At 36.6% G+C, this 15,206-nt stretch overlaps 1 protein-coding gene across 3 annotated transcripts; it reads right to left on the bottom strand.

Moving 5' to 3' along the window:
* Positions 1–1,017: 1,017 nt before the first annotated feature.
* Positions 1,018–15,206, bottom strand: LOC103713562 (formin-like protein 18). Of its 3 annotated transcripts, XR_003386871.2 has the most exons (7): positions 14,615–15,206; positions 8,647–8,758; positions 8,354–8,525; positions 8,081–8,271; positions 3,824–3,948; positions 2,837–2,933; positions 1,063–1,535 (listed from the first exon to the last, which is right to left on the bottom strand). XR_003386871.2 is itself a non-coding variant. In XM_008800539.4 (6 exons), the coding sequence occupies exons 1-5, from the start codon at positions 15,037–15,039 to the stop codon at positions 3,829–3,831; spliced, it is 1,020 nt and encodes a 339-aa protein (XP_008798761.1). In that variant the 5' UTR covers positions 15,040–15,206; the 3' UTR covers positions 1,018–1,343; positions 3,824–3,828. The 3 variants fall into 3 exon arrangements, 2 of the variants coding, with proteins under 2 accessions (XP_008798761.1, XP_008798760.1); XM_008800539.4 differs by lacking the exon at positions 2,837–2,933 and having other exon boundaries at positions 1,018–1,343; XM_008800538.4 differs by lacking the exon at positions 2,837–2,933 and having other exon boundaries at positions 14,615–15,204.

Raw genomic sequence — 15,206 nt, 5'->3', positions numbered from 1 at the left:
TTTCATAGGAATATGATTTTCTCGTTTCATGGAAAAGTCTTTTCCATGAGAAATATGGAAAAGTTACTTTTCCCTGAGACGTAAATCACTCCATTTTTATTTTTTTTTCAAAAAAGCCCTTCAGCATTAAAGAGGCATTAAAGAACTAATTTTTATTAAGGATATAATAGAAATTACACATAACCTTTCCAGAAAAATGGATGGTCGACTAAACATAAGCACTCCGGAAATATATTACTTTTCTATTGTCAACCAAATATGCCAAAAGTACTTTTTCAGGCATACTCTTTCAAAAAAATTTGCTTTTCAGAAATCATATTCCTAAAAAAAAATGCTTTCCGCAAACCAAACAAGCCTTAGTTTATTTTGATCCACCACTGAGTGCAATCATTTCACCCGTCATAACTACTGCAATAAATTTACAAAGGTGATGGATGGATCACACGAGAAAATGGTGAGGGGTGCTGTGGAGGCGGCCCGACAGGAAGAAAGAGGTCCCCACGGTGTTGCCAAGAAAAGCCCACGTTCTTGACATGAGAGCTCTTACATTCAATACTTGCAAACGAAAAAGAAAAATAAATCCATAATTGATTATAAAACTTGCAAGTTATACCTCATAAAAAAAAATTCATGGAATTAACCATCTTATTTCTTTTAGAGAGAGACTCTTGCTTAATCTTTTAGAGAGAGACTCTCTTTAAGCAAGAGTGCTTAAATTTCAGTGTTTTAGATGTTTTTTCTTTGCCACTGGAATGGAGTCGTAACTTACAATCAAGATACATTTGGTTGCTTCCAATTCAGAATGCTTTTGACGTTTTATCTTTACTAGAATTCCAAGTAATTGTAGATGCTAAAGAATTTGTGGCATTTATTTCAACTGGTCAAAAAGAAAATAGTTTTGTTTAATAAAAAAAAAGAATCAAATATTGAAGTGTGGAAATAATATCCATTACCTTGGGCTTCCTGAACTCTTCATGTATCATACCACACTGTGCATGCCACGGACATGATATTATATGAGATTTTAAGTTTTCTTTTATTCTGTCAGGAAGGTGGGAAACGTAGATATAACGAAGTTACATGCTATCAAAGAAAAAGCGATGTATGCTTTACAAAACAGCCAGATGACAGATTTATACTTGGCTGTAATGGGAATATTTCTGAGTCGTCCACGTTACACACAGATATACACAGTGGTTGTGCATCAATCAGTTGCAACAAAAGTTGACATCAAGAGGGCAAAGACACTCAAGTCGCTATCCGGGATCAACTTTGCTTCAAATCTTTTCCTTTACAGAGTTTGTGAAAGTACGGGAACCTGAAGACTGACATTGATAGAATCCCTGAACAATACACCAACTATCATCATTTTCAACACCACTGACCTAAAAGTAATTACAGATTGCCCCCAGTATAGTCTACTGTTTCTAACATAAAACATACAAGCAATCAAGCACAGAACAAAACGGTTTTTTCTTCATCAAGTTTTCTATACTGTACTGTTAGAGGAACTTGACGCTACCGAAGCTGCACATCTGCAAGCAAAGGAGAAAAGGCAGCCAATGATTTCTTCTGGTCTTGGTCATTTTAACAGAAAAATGATCAGTTTGGGTAAAAAAGAATAAATCATAGGCTATAGAATCCATTTCACAATGAATATACAGATCGTGCCAATCATCGCCCTCATGTAGCAACGGCAAAAGAAGCTTGAGAATTAAATTACAAAAATAGTCATCTGTTCTATTCTTACAAACTAACCGACTTAAAGCGATTTTCTGAAAGTTAAATCGCCTGAATCTAGTCGACGGTCCTGCAGAGTATTGCATATGGAAACATCTTAAACTGGCACAAGCAAGCCATATGACCAAAAAACTGATATTGTCTGAGGGAAGACACAAGAGTTGCACTACAGAAGTCAATTGCATAACCACATTTACCAACTTCAATAAATCAAGAGCGTATTGTGAACTGGTACAAAACAAACCAGATGGATTATTGTCGGTATAATTTGAAAAAGAAAAAGGAGCAAATTAAGAAGTTCTAACAGAAGCTTCTATTCCATAAATTCCATGAGGTCATTACCTCTGTCTTCTCTTTCGAGATCTCATTTAAAATATTACTTGTCATGTTATTGTTTATCTCTTTAGCAATTGATGCGAACCTTGTTATTGCTATAACATTTTATCAAAATGTGATATCGAAATGTGTGGATCAATAAAAAGGAACATTCTCATATTATTCCAAGCATATTTAATTAATTAGAAAAAACAGGTTTTGAATTCTGAACTAAACCTGTAGCGAGTAAACCATCAAATCAGATACCTCTCGGATCCACAACCATAACAATCTAACCTTTTCCCAACTACTTGGGGTCAACTTTATAAATTCTCATTCACCAGGTAATATTATTTAGAAAAATCTCTGATGTTATTCCAAGTTCTTCATATATGTCCTCAATTTCCATCCATGTTACTTTAAATACTCCCCTCCATTTCTTACAACATTCAATACAAACTAAAGTATCTCTTCTTAGTATAGCCTCCTCAGATTGCTGTACATAGCCATACAACCTCAATTGATTTCCCATCACTTTATTCTTTTCATATAACTCCTACAGCCCCTCTAATATATTCAGTTTTTATTATTCTTTCTATTTTTACCACATCCATCTTAGCATTTCTCATTTCTACTGTAGTCGACTTGTTTTCATGTACTCTCTTTATTCAGAACCAAAACAGGTATCTCTAGATAAACACAATAAATTTAGGATCAGCTACATGGTTCTGCGCATGACTTGAACTACGATCCTGCCTAACTGGATTAAAAGACAGCCTACCAGGTCAGCCATCAGTTCACAAACAGGAGTTCTTTAAGTTGGAAAATGAATGCATAATTTGTATTATCCTGGTCTTCAACATTTTTGACACCTTATCCTGCAACAAGGTAACACCAGTTTCTGTTAAGCACATAGAGGAATTCAATTTTCACCTGCATTTAAACAATATTAAACAATCTATCTATTCTCATGCAAATTGCACACTGAATTTTGATGTATGCTTTCTAGTCTCAACCCAAACATCCTACTGCATTTTCCAACTGAAATGGAAAATGACTACCAAAATTGAATTGTACATCCAGAATTGACCTAAAAAGACATCATCTCAGGCGGATACTCGACAAAGTATCTGTGTATGTACATATGTACATATGCATATCCATAATGACATCTCAAGATATCAGGTAGCCAAATTAAAGAATGTAGACACTGAATTTGTGCCAGAACAAGTGTCCTAGTCGATCATATGCAGAAGATAATGACTCGTGCATATCATGGCATCCCATATATATATATATATATATATATATTAAAAAAAACACTCCTTCAGCAATGAAGCAGAATCACAGAATTATCTGTGTTAACTTTTCACATGGTACACATATCATCTCACTGTCATAACCTTCATCATAAAATCAGCCTGAGGCTCCAAGCCTTTTCCTACATGTCAAGAATGATCCATGGAAAGCTTAAACCACATTACCCAGTCATGTTCCCGGTAATCCGGGGTCCTGCGAAGGACCACTGATCCATGGAAAGCTTGAGCAGTTAAATAAATTATAACAGTAAACTGTCCTAGAAGCATAACAGCCCTCCAACTGATTAATCCAAAAGACAAAAATAGATAGCAATTGCATAACACATCAAAGATTATCCCAAATGCAGCACAAGGAACATGATGATGTATCTAGAGAAAGAAGTGCCATATTAAGATGCAATAGAAAAATAATGCATGGAGGCACAGATGGCCTAACCAGTTAATCTCACCTGTGTCATGACCGTTTGACTACATGGCTGGCCAACATCTCAGATAATCCAGATGTCGGAAGGCTTTCACATCCAAAAAGTTCTTGAAGCTTAGGGTCACACACTATCAATGTGTTCTCTGAGTCCTACAAGAAGTTAAAGCAAACACACTCCAAGTTAAGATAGAAACCAACTCCAAGAGGGGCAGGATTGAAATTACTCTGAATAATAATAATATAAATAAGGAAACAGAAACTCGGATTAGAAAAATCTTGATGACTCGTTATAGCCAGAATTTATAGAATAATATCTGGAGATATCTTGCAGAATTTGATATATGTGCATTTCTGTATGTGAACATTTGCATTTGCAGATAGTGTCTAAAAAAACATACATCATTAGAAATATATATCAGCCCTGTGCCACCCAGACTTAGCTTACCGGGCACCCCACTCCATATGGGAGAGGTCCCAGGTTTAAAATAACACATTTTGCATGAATACGTGATAGCTCTTGCAAGTACTATAAATGCGAGATCATGATATAAGATCAGCAGTTGTAAATTGATGCCTGATTACCATCTCCACCCCCCTCCCCTAATTGCATATCAAAGATGGACAAAAATAGGATGTGATTCAAGTTGCAGAACTGCAATTTTACCGTTCATGAAACCAATAAGAGCAATAGGAAAAGAAATTGAAACACGTGATCATTGCATTGCCATCAACTGGTACCAATAAAACAGATGAATTTATAGATGAATGTGTTGAGCACGAAGCTTTCGTCCAACTTTGTAAGCACAATGGAAGTAGATTCCCATCTATAAATAGTAGTTGTCTTTGTCAAGAAGGTGTCTGTAGCAGAAGGAGGAAGATAACCAGTGGAAGGTGCAATGTTCTAGACATTCCAAGTCACAGTGTTAACATGAAGATTACGTCAAAAAAAGTAAAATATCAAGTCTAAACTACTTTCAGATACAAGGCAACAGCCTACATAAAGTAATGTAGATATTTTCACTTTAGACAAGAAGGTATCAGATCTTTTCCTTTTTAACCTCTGCAGAGCAGAGCATGTGTACCAAAACAGCAAGCCATGTGCCATACTGGACAGTGGCCAGCACCCACCACAGGCATCAGTACTTGAAACCTTGTTAACAAAACTATATAAAAATCGTGAGGCACTGAAGCACATGCAGAAGTAAAAGCTAAGGACTCCATAATATCGCCCATCAAACTTGCAGTAGGGAGTGCACTTGCAACAAGGAGAACCAACCAAAAGATATACATACATTTGCTTACAGGGAGGAAAGAACAGAAGGAACATCGGTACAAATTGAACACAGGGAAGGGATGGAGTCCAGAAAATGATAAGAGATGCTTAAAAATGCACAACCCCAATGAAGATGATCGAACATATTCCATGATACACAGCGATGGCAAAGTAGGTCTGCTCCAAGAATGTCTAAAGGGAAGTTTTCAATAGTGTAATTTGTAGCCTTAAAGAGTACAGACTGAATATGCCAAAGAACATGACATGGTAAATGCTGAAGGCATGATCGAGTCTTTAAAGGACTAGATAAAAATATCAAAGAAATGGTCCAGCCTCTATAAGAATCCTCAAACAACAGCAGATATATTTAAGAAACACATGAAATGGTGACATTGGCATTACAGAACAGAGGACCACAGCTTGCAAGTAGGCTGGTGGCAAAATAGAGGGCATTAAGCTGGATGACAACAAAATTACATAATCCCAATCTTGATGTAAATCCAAAACGAGTGGATTTCTTATTAGACTGGAACATCAAATGAGTGAATCATACATCCAAAAAAAGTTTGATCAAATACATGGAATCTACCCAGCACAAAAGAAGAAGGAAAAAGAACACATTAGAAATTTTATCCAATTCTAGAAATATTTGTTTAAAATTAAGAAATGATTTACAGCTGTCCTTAGTTTCAAAAAGCTATGAGTGCCAAATCAGTTCTTAGTAAAAAATTAGAAACTGAGGGCTTTTTTTAAGGGATCACTTTTATTTATTATTTTCTACTTTAAAAATAAGAACACAAAAACTTGAGGCGAAAAACATGTTTGGTGTTATTGTTTGATTTTTTAGTTTATCAAAAGTCATTTACATTATTCCTAGAAAAATGAAAATAAGAAATTTCTTACTTTCAATATTTTCAACAAAAAGAACCAATATTTTTCACTACCACCATCGCAACCATCACCGCTATCACCATCGCCTCTACCACCATTCGTCGCCATCACAACCACACCTCTGCCACATCGCTAACGCTGCCTCCACTATGCCATAGTCGCCACCTCCACCACCTCTGCTACCATCACCGCTGCTACTTTGCCACACTCCCCCCCCCCAACCCACAAACCATAAAACTACTGCCACCACTACCACTATCATCATTGTCACCACCACGGCCATATTTATGCTTTCTCTTTAAAAAATAACTATACTAAACATGCTTATGTTTTTAAAAAGTTGAAAAAACAGAAGCAGAAGTTCCATTTTCCTATTCCTGAAAACAGAAAAAATCAATGATGCCAAACAGTACCTAAATTTAGTTACACTAATCATTGATGTGGGGCCCACCTCTTAACCAAAGAAGAAAAAAACAAAAAAAATAAATTAAAACTCACCAGCTACCAAAAGTGGTCCTGATTGTAACAAATTTTCTTGGTCTTAAAAAATGACTTAAATTCTATGCAATCAGAATACCCAATGAGAAAAAAAGGGAGGGGGAGGGGAGGGCAAGTAAGAGGCTGGTCAAAAGTTCCAGCATATTTATCTGAGGAAACAAATCTTCCCTATAAAATATTTTTGCAAACTCTCTTGTTCCTTCTCTTTCATTTTTATGATGGTGGACTCACTGTCTCATATTGAGGCTAACTAAAATCACACAAGTGCAAGCAGAAGTTTTCATATGAAAATTTATGGAGAACACAAAATAGGAAAGGTCATGAATCAAAAAACAAACATTTTTATAAGGGAGATAAGTCTGATTACAACTATTTACTAATATGGAGCTGCACTGAAAAAGGAAAGAAGGCAAAGACCTTCTAAAGTAGTTAAAGTAAAGTAGGTCCCTACTTTGGAACAAAGCCTGCTAACCACAGTTTGAAAAAAATAATTGCAAACCCTTGTGTGTCACCATTCTTTGGAGAAGAACATATGTGGTGCAACCTATAATCGATTACTACAGATGTAAATTGATTTCATAATAATTAATTATGGTGCGATTGATTAGACACTTCAGCAAATACTCATCATCCCAAAAGAACATCATAGAGGTATGTGAACGCAAAACAGAACATAATGAATATTTTATTAATGAAGCCTAATCAATGAAATATAACTAGTGCAGCAAACTGAAAATAACCACAACAGAATAATAAAAAAAATACTGCCAGTAAACTCGGGTTCCAAGGATGTGATAGATGGCAACGATGGTAATGATGATGGGTGGAGTTAATGATTGATGGACGAAGAAACGAGGGATAGGCAAAACATGGTGATAGAACTAGTCGGATAATTACCTCTGCGAGTTTGGTCCCTCCAATTCAATGAAAATCTTCAGGCCGCGCTCCACCAAGGTATCAAGATAAAAGATGATGGGGCCAAGAAAGTGGCTCCAAGAACAAATAGGTAAGAAGCAGGATGAAAGTGGAAGAAAAAGGGTCTCTCAAAGCTTCGCCCATAGTGGCACTCACCTTTCTAGAATTTTTTGCTTCTTCTTTTTTAGTTGTTGTCCTCTCTTTTTATAGGCCGAGTTACTGTTCCCTAAACAATAACCAGGTCGGGTTACTGTTCATGTAAACAGTATTTTTTTTGTGCGGTTTCTACATATTTCTGCATATTTATGCTGTATATTTTTTTTTCTTTTCTAACATCCTCCCCCCTGCTTCCATACATTCAACATGCACAATTCTACTTCCAAGACTATCATCCATCCTCCTTTGTTCCTAGAAATGAGTGATGGTCGTGGGCATTGAAAAAAGGCCAAGGCTCAAGCAATTAAATGTGCTAGTTTGGGGTTGGGTTAGGCTTCCTATCACACTTAGACGAACCTTTTTTGCTTGGCAGTTCTAGTACATATCTCGACTGAAAATTCCAGCCTAAATATGGATTTGGATGGAAAACACAGAAACAACAAAAAACATAAACTACGTCCAAGATGAAGCCCTGAGACTACATCAATATGATATCGGTTATTTAAAATGATATCCAAAAAATGCATAGCCATTGCATATAATTGATACCTCCAGCTGGTTAGACTTTATGTAGTCCCATACACGCCTAAAAGCTTCAATTTCAGGCATTTCTTTTTCTTCAGAACCAAAAAATTTAAACAATGCATCAGAAATAACCACAGGATATTGACCAGCATCAGGTTCAGTTGCGGCAACCACATCTTCAGTCTTTAATTTTTTAGAGTCTGGTTCTGCAGCCTCTGCAAGAATAAGAAGTAGATCCAATTTCAACCCTGCTACCATGCCTTTAAATATAGTGTACATTTAAAACTGATAACATACTCGTGGTTTCAAGTGGAATGATGTGCTTAGCCAGCAGCTTGTTCATCTTAAACATGTCGGTACAGTCTGTCTCAAACACTAGACGAAGTTCGTCATTGCAGATGATCTTCCTCCTGTTATTAGGATCTTGCAGATTGTTTTTCCTGATATATGCCCATAGCTGCCTCACAATCTGAGTGAAATAAGCATGATCAGTATTTCCAAATATACAAAAACAATAAGTTCCTATGGATAGCAACTAGGAGATAAAGAAGCACTTAATGCCGCAAGGCAAAAATGGTTGAAAATGGAACCTCAGTTCTTGGCATGGTTGCCTCACCAACAATGGCCTGAAGTTCAGGTGAAACACCACACAGTTTATTTAGACCCCCTGGGCCCCCCCTTCTTTTAACTCCAGTAGAAGCGCTGCAATAAATCAACTAAGTGCCAAAAATCAGCTCAAATACAATAAAATAAAGAAGACATCAAAATGTGTAGAAAGCATGGAGTCCAATGCAAGTCGGTAAAATGTGTCAAGTCAATATGACTTATCCCCTGCATTTGCAGAATATCAAAATGTAAAGCTGATTTGCAAAAGATCAAAATGTAAAATTGATACCAAGGAAATAGAGATTCAGGTCTTCCCTTAATTCATTTGCTGTAGAAAATCATATGCGACCTACATTCTAAGATTTGATTCTAATTTGAAATTACTATATGGAATATAACACTCGAATTTCTTCTAAGCAATGAAGGTATATTCAAAACCTTCTATCTTGCTTTGTACGTAAGAATAGACGTAACTATAAATTCAGGGTGGATAACATATGAACCAGTTCCTTTTCTTAGAGATTCCAGGTTATCTTTCCTCATTCTCGACTACTTTCTCTCACTCTATGGAGGGGTTTTACCATAGAAATTAATGGAGGTTCACTCACCAAACTGAGGGCAAGAAATGGTAGATATTAGATACTATGGATTGAAGGCATCAATGAGACACTGATGCCAATAGACCCCTTGGTATAATACCATATCAATGCAAGTATAGTATCTCAATTCTACTGTAGTTGCCCCAGTAGGTGTACTGTGTATCAGTATGGCAGCGTACCATAGCGGTAAGATACCACTACATGTATTGATATTGCCATACTGATACTTTAAACACTGCCATATAGTTATTTTTCACATGACTAAACAAATGCATGTATATGAACAAGAGAAAAAGATCCAGCCACAGTCATATGGATGGTTTATTATTTTCAAGCACAATTACCATCAAAAAAACACCCAGTTTAACTGCCATGATTTAGATTGCAGAAATCAGCAGCATATCATTAGCCAAATGGTATGAGACAGTAACAATGGATGTCAGTCTTCTCTTCATGATCCTAGTCACTAATTTTATTTAACCATCCATAAGTTAAAAGAAAAGGAAGTAATAAAAATAAAATCCTGATAATGGTTAACCCGAGCAAGTATGACATTACTAATTTATTAATCATCATTTCTTGCAACTTAATAGAGAATGTGTGTCATATAAGAGACTCAGTCAAAAATCGTGGTGTAAAGATAAATTAGAAGGGGACTGAATTCTGATACACAAGTAATGTGTTTTGAGTTACTTATGGTCTATGGACTGTCCAACACTTCTGAGTTGCATTTGTAGTCCACAAGTAGCTTATATTTTTTAATCCACTAAAGGTAGAATTCTTTCTCAAAATAAAACTCTACATTAAATACAATTTCTATGTGATTAGGATACCTTAGGTGAGTTTTAAGTAATTGAAGGATTATGTTAGTTTAAGCAAACTCAAAGCATGTGAGCTCTTAATTTATATCCTAGTAATTTCGATGTTGATTTTACGTCCTGATTTGGGTAACCCATCCTGTAATATAGGTTGGCATTAAGCAAATTTTGTGTCTTTTTTATATGAGCTTCCCTTGAAATCCAACAAAAAATTTAGCAACTTTTGGTTATCTTTTGCTTTTGCAATAGAAAGAACTTGACTTTGATAAAGAGCTAGTGAATATTTTCTTATCTACTTGTGATCAGCATATGCAGAAAACAACAAGATTTTTGTTTTTTCCTCCCCTTCTTCCTTGAAAAATACAATTAATGAGATGCCAGTTTTATCCCCAATAGTGACAACATTGTAGCATTTCCTCTATAAGTCACTAAGAAATTAATTTATACAAGTACACAAAGTAAATCCTCAAGCAATTTACCTACATTGAAACATTATGGGTATCATAAGCAAACCAATAGCACCCAAGCACATGTATGTATGCCTAAAAAATTAAATATTAAAAATTATGATTGAAATACAAGAATTTGATTTGCTAAATAAAAAATTTCTTTGTTCTAATATATCTTCATTAAATAGTCGACGGATATTTGTTTTCTAAACATATCACCCCCTTCACATTTAAAGGAAAGGATGCAAGACAGAGCAAAGATTTGGAAATTAAAATATGGGCTCCGATCACAGGTCATCTTGAAAAGATGAAGATAGTGGCTCTTGTTCAGTTAATTTCCTTAACAGACAGTATTTTTTTTTTAAAAAAAAAGGTGCAGTCATGGAAAAGGAAAGGGGATAAAAATCTGATTTTCTTTCTCATATATGGATAGCAATGATTAATTCATTGGTAGCAAGATAGTAACTGAAACCAACTGAGGTGCGTCAATGAGTGTGTGCAAGTGTTTGCGTGTTTGAGAGAGAGAGAGAGAGAGAGAGAGATATTTAATTAGGTTTCTTACTTGAGCTTCTGGAATTACAAATGAGATTTGTTAGTTGCACAATTAATAAGTAAAAGATATTTTCACCACAAAGTTAATAGATGGAATCTATAAGAATTTTTTTTTAAAACTTAAAACATTCTCCTTAAATGAGATAGATAAGCATAGCCTAGGACAAACACGAACACCTACCTTGAAATATTTTGAATAGGAGGCCATGATCAGCTCATATATTGGAAAAGGGAGCGGGGGGAGAGATAGAGAGAGGGGAGGGGCGACTTGGGGAGAGATAGAGACTAAGAGAGAGAGGGAGTAGAGACCCAAATGTTGGTCGCTTCCTACAAAACAATGTATCATATTATAAAGAGTTGGGATCATGGCTCTATCTATGGCCTACCAAAATTGTCATTGCTTTTCTCTAAGTATAACTTTAATGGCGTACTAGAGCAACTAGAAAAACAATGCCCCATTCTTTAATCTTGTCTCTTTCCAAATTACATACTACCAAACCATTCAAATAGCTAATAAGCTCCAAAACTTTTTGTTTCTAAATGTGCAATTGCACATGCTTGTATAATAGTCATTTTATAAAAGGAAATGTAATGACCATGACCTCACCCAAAAAAGAGCCGAACAGAATTGTTTGGGTTTTTTGACTTGTATAAGTACCCAAGATCTACCTAGTGTATAACCAATATGAGACTAAACATACACTTACATCGGTCCTCACACAGACACTTAAGCTTGGTGTCCTCATGAGGCTAGTGTCTCCTAATCACACATGGGTCATAAATTGAGTCTGAACTAATACCATTTGTAACGTCCAGGACCTCACTCAAAAAGACTAGTTAGAAGGTATTCTTTGGATTTCATGTCCCCATAGAAGTATCCACAATCTACCAAGCACACAACCAATGCCAGACTAAACACACTCGCACATGTCCTCATAGAAAACTTAAAATTGGAACTCATGAATGCAATTGGGCAGATTAATTAGGATATTCTTATCAACCTTGAAAACAAATAACCACCAACAAGACAACTATGGCAAGGCTAACCATCAAGGTCCTAAGTGCAATGCAGCCATGACCTAAACATGCTTCCTAGGCCCTGTAACTAACTAACAGCATCTTGATTACTGAAACTTTAAGTACTAACGTGCTCAATCCATCTCCAAAAGTAAATATAGCCAATAGATTCAGCATATATGGATGATCAGTCCAAAATTTGATAAGCAATTTGTTAACATGAAACCTAAATTTTGCAATTCTTTATAGAATTATAAGCATTGGACAATATAGCCTAAAGAATTTCAAGAGAAAGAAAGTTTCCTTTTAGGCATACAAGAGTTTTTGGGGATTTTTAGTCATGCAAGAGGCCAGGATGTTTTTCAAAAGACATTTTATAGAGAAGGTTAAAACGGGTCTATGGACATATTAGATCAAGCCCCTCCAGAATGGTGGATTCAAAATATTTGAGCTTGAATCTGCAACATATGAGCTTAAATCTTCTAGGCATTTAGATGAGGCATATGTCGTTGTGATCTTATTTTTGTACTTTGTAATTTATAATATACTTTGTAATACTTAGCATCTGGGATGATGGTAACCATTATATTAAGAACTTAAGAGAGAGCCTTAGAGGCCTAGAACTCTTCTTACCTGTCATCATACCATGTGCTATCGTAAGTTCAGAAGGCCACAATGGGTAGGGTTGGACACGGTCCAAGAGCGAGACAAGCCATATTAGGCAATTGGATCACGTGCCAAATTTCTAAAGGTCATAACTTGACCATATAACGCCCAATTGAGATAATCTTTTTTTTTTTTCAAATCGGATAACCTTTCAAGATTTATGATATAGTACCACCTTCTAAAGGGGAAGCATAGCTAGCAATTATGACAAAATTCTATCATTTGGGCTTCTAAATTGGCCGATCAAACCAAAAATTTTCTTTTTAGAAAATATTTTGACCAAACATATCTTCCAATCCAGGAATAATTAGGTGGAGCAATAAAAAGCAAAGTCGATGTAAGAGTTGAGATATACTTTCGGTAGAATTTTAGCTTTGTCATGTTTATTTCTACTAGTTATGTCTATTTTTGAAAAGCTAGTCCTATTCAAACTAGAAGAGGAATTTGATATGAATTGTGCCAGAACGAACTTTGCTATTATAAATAGAGGTTAAGTATCTTAATTTTTAGAATAATCAATGAAGAAAAGGGGATCTTAACCCTACTTTCATCAATTTTTTTATCTTTTTTTTTCAAATTTTTTTTGAGAGATTCGAGTTGAGCAGATTAAGAAAATTCTTCCTTCTCCTCGATCAAATCGAAAGTTTTATTGACTGCAAATTAGATCAAGAGATCAAGCCCCTTCAAATGGTGTATCGTAATCTTTTAACATGGATTAGAAAAATTAAATAAAGTACATGCCAAAACAATCTTATTTTCGCACTTCCTAGATTATAAACATATGAAGGTACTTCACACTTGGTACAACAGTAACCTCTCTATTAGGTTCACATCTATATTCAGCTTTACATATGTACAGTTATTTTTATAGTTACAGCTTGTTTTTTTAAGTCTTGATAGTTTCAGGGTTACAACTTAAAAAATTAAAAACCATATATCCAAAGATTTAAAACAATAAAGTATAAGAATCCCTTTTTTCTCCTTTCTTCCTATGTTTTACCTTTTTTCCTAATCTTATTGAATGAAACATCAAAAATGTCAAGCCAACTAAGACAGTTTTTGAGTCTTGATAGACATCAATCAGCTTCTGTGTAGATGTTGAGTAACTTGTATCACCTCACAAGCAATATTGGTCGAAACATAATGATCATAGCAAGGTAGGATGCAACTATAGATCATAGAAAACAGACAAAACTTTACTCTTTGTGGTGCACCTGGACATAAAAATTAACTTGCTAGCTGTACTTAAAGAATTTCTCCTTCCCTCCTACCCTTCCTCCATCACAACCAAGTTGAACTCTTCACCCAACATTCTATATGAAAATACTTAATCCAAAAAACATTAATTAATCAGATCCTCATGGGATAACTAAGAGAAAATTCCACTATCCTAAACTGGGAGAAAATTTCTTGATCACAAACTACAAAAGTAACCTATTCATCTCATTTCGTTCTTTCTATATTATTCAGTAGCTAAGCAAGAATTAAAGGCCCCACAAAACAGCCGCGACACGCAAACATAGATAGATAGATAAATAAATAAATAAAAGAGCTTATTAACTCAAAATCACGTTGAATATAGTCAGAAGATTATGATTCTCGTATTAAAAGAAAACCAAGACCTCAGTAGACCCAACGAACAAACCCAACTATTTTCATCCTGGAAAAGAAGATTTCGGAAAAGAAAACAAGGCAAAACACATCAAATAGTTACACGGTTAGAAGCGTAAAGGAGACACCTTTCCATCAGAGACTCAAACAGTAAACCTACTTCCATCCACAGAAAAGAGGATTACTGCAAGATAAAGCAAGCTAATGGAAAAGGAGGGATTAGGAGCAAAAAGGAGGCACCTTTCCTTTGGGGCCGGCATAGCCGCAGGCCGGACTGTGGTGGGGGCCGCCCGGGGCGGCTGCTGGAGCTGCTGCTGGAGATGGTAGGCGGCAACGACCGCGGCGGCAGGGAGGGGAGGCGGGTATTGGAAGTCGAGCCCGGGCTGGTGGGGGAAAGGGGAGGAGACAGGGGGCGTGTGGCCCTGCTGGAGAGGGTAGAGGAGGTGGCGTTGTTGGTTGGGCGGCGGTGGGGGCGGGGGGCGAGGGGGGCCGAGGAGGAGCTCGATCTGGTCGCGGATGAAGCCAGCCTTGTGGGAGAGGTCGAGCCCTAGCTTAGCCTCGACCTGGCGGACGACGGAGCTAAGATTGGCGCCGACGGCAGTGGCGGGGTCGGACTGACGGAGGAGGGACTCGACGCAGCTAGCGATCTCCTGGTCGGAAACCATGGCGACCGGCCAGCATGCGGCGGCGATTTAACAGCGGGGGACGGAGGAGTATAAACGAATCTTAAATCCCTCTCCCTCCGGACCCTCTCTCTCAAACTCAAATCCGTCTCCCTCCCCGCCTTCGGCCCCGAGCCCCTTTCTGTCTCTCTCGTTCCGTTCCTTTCTCT

This window comes from Phoenix dactylifera, chromosome 1 (genome assembly GCF_009389715.1).
Source record: "Phoenix dactylifera cultivar Barhee BC4 chromosome 1, palm_55x_up_171113_PBpolish2nd_filt_p, whole genome shotgun sequence".
Taxonomy (NCBI): Eukaryota; Viridiplantae; Streptophyta; class Magnoliopsida; order Arecales; family Arecaceae; genus Phoenix; species Phoenix dactylifera.
The sequence above is the reverse complement of the archived record's forward strand: the minus strand, read 5'-3'. Positions and strand labels throughout refer to the sequence as shown.

What these genes read in the sequence shown, in the direction of transcription:
- LOC103713562 (XM_008800539.4), bottom strand. Translation starts at nt 15,039, where the DNA reads ATGGTTTCCGACCAGGAGATCGCTAGCTGCGTCGAGTCCCTCCTCCGT. An exon ending in CAACCATGCCAAGAACTGAG is followed by an intron (nt 8,526 to 8,646) that starts GTTCCATTTTCA and finishes TATTTCACTCAG; the next exon opens with ATTGTGAGGCAGCTATGGGC. An exon ending in TAAAGTCTAACCAGCTGGAG is followed by an intron (nt 3,949 to 8,080) that starts GTATCAATTATA and finishes AACTTCTTGTAG; the next exon opens with GACTCAGAGAACACATTGAT.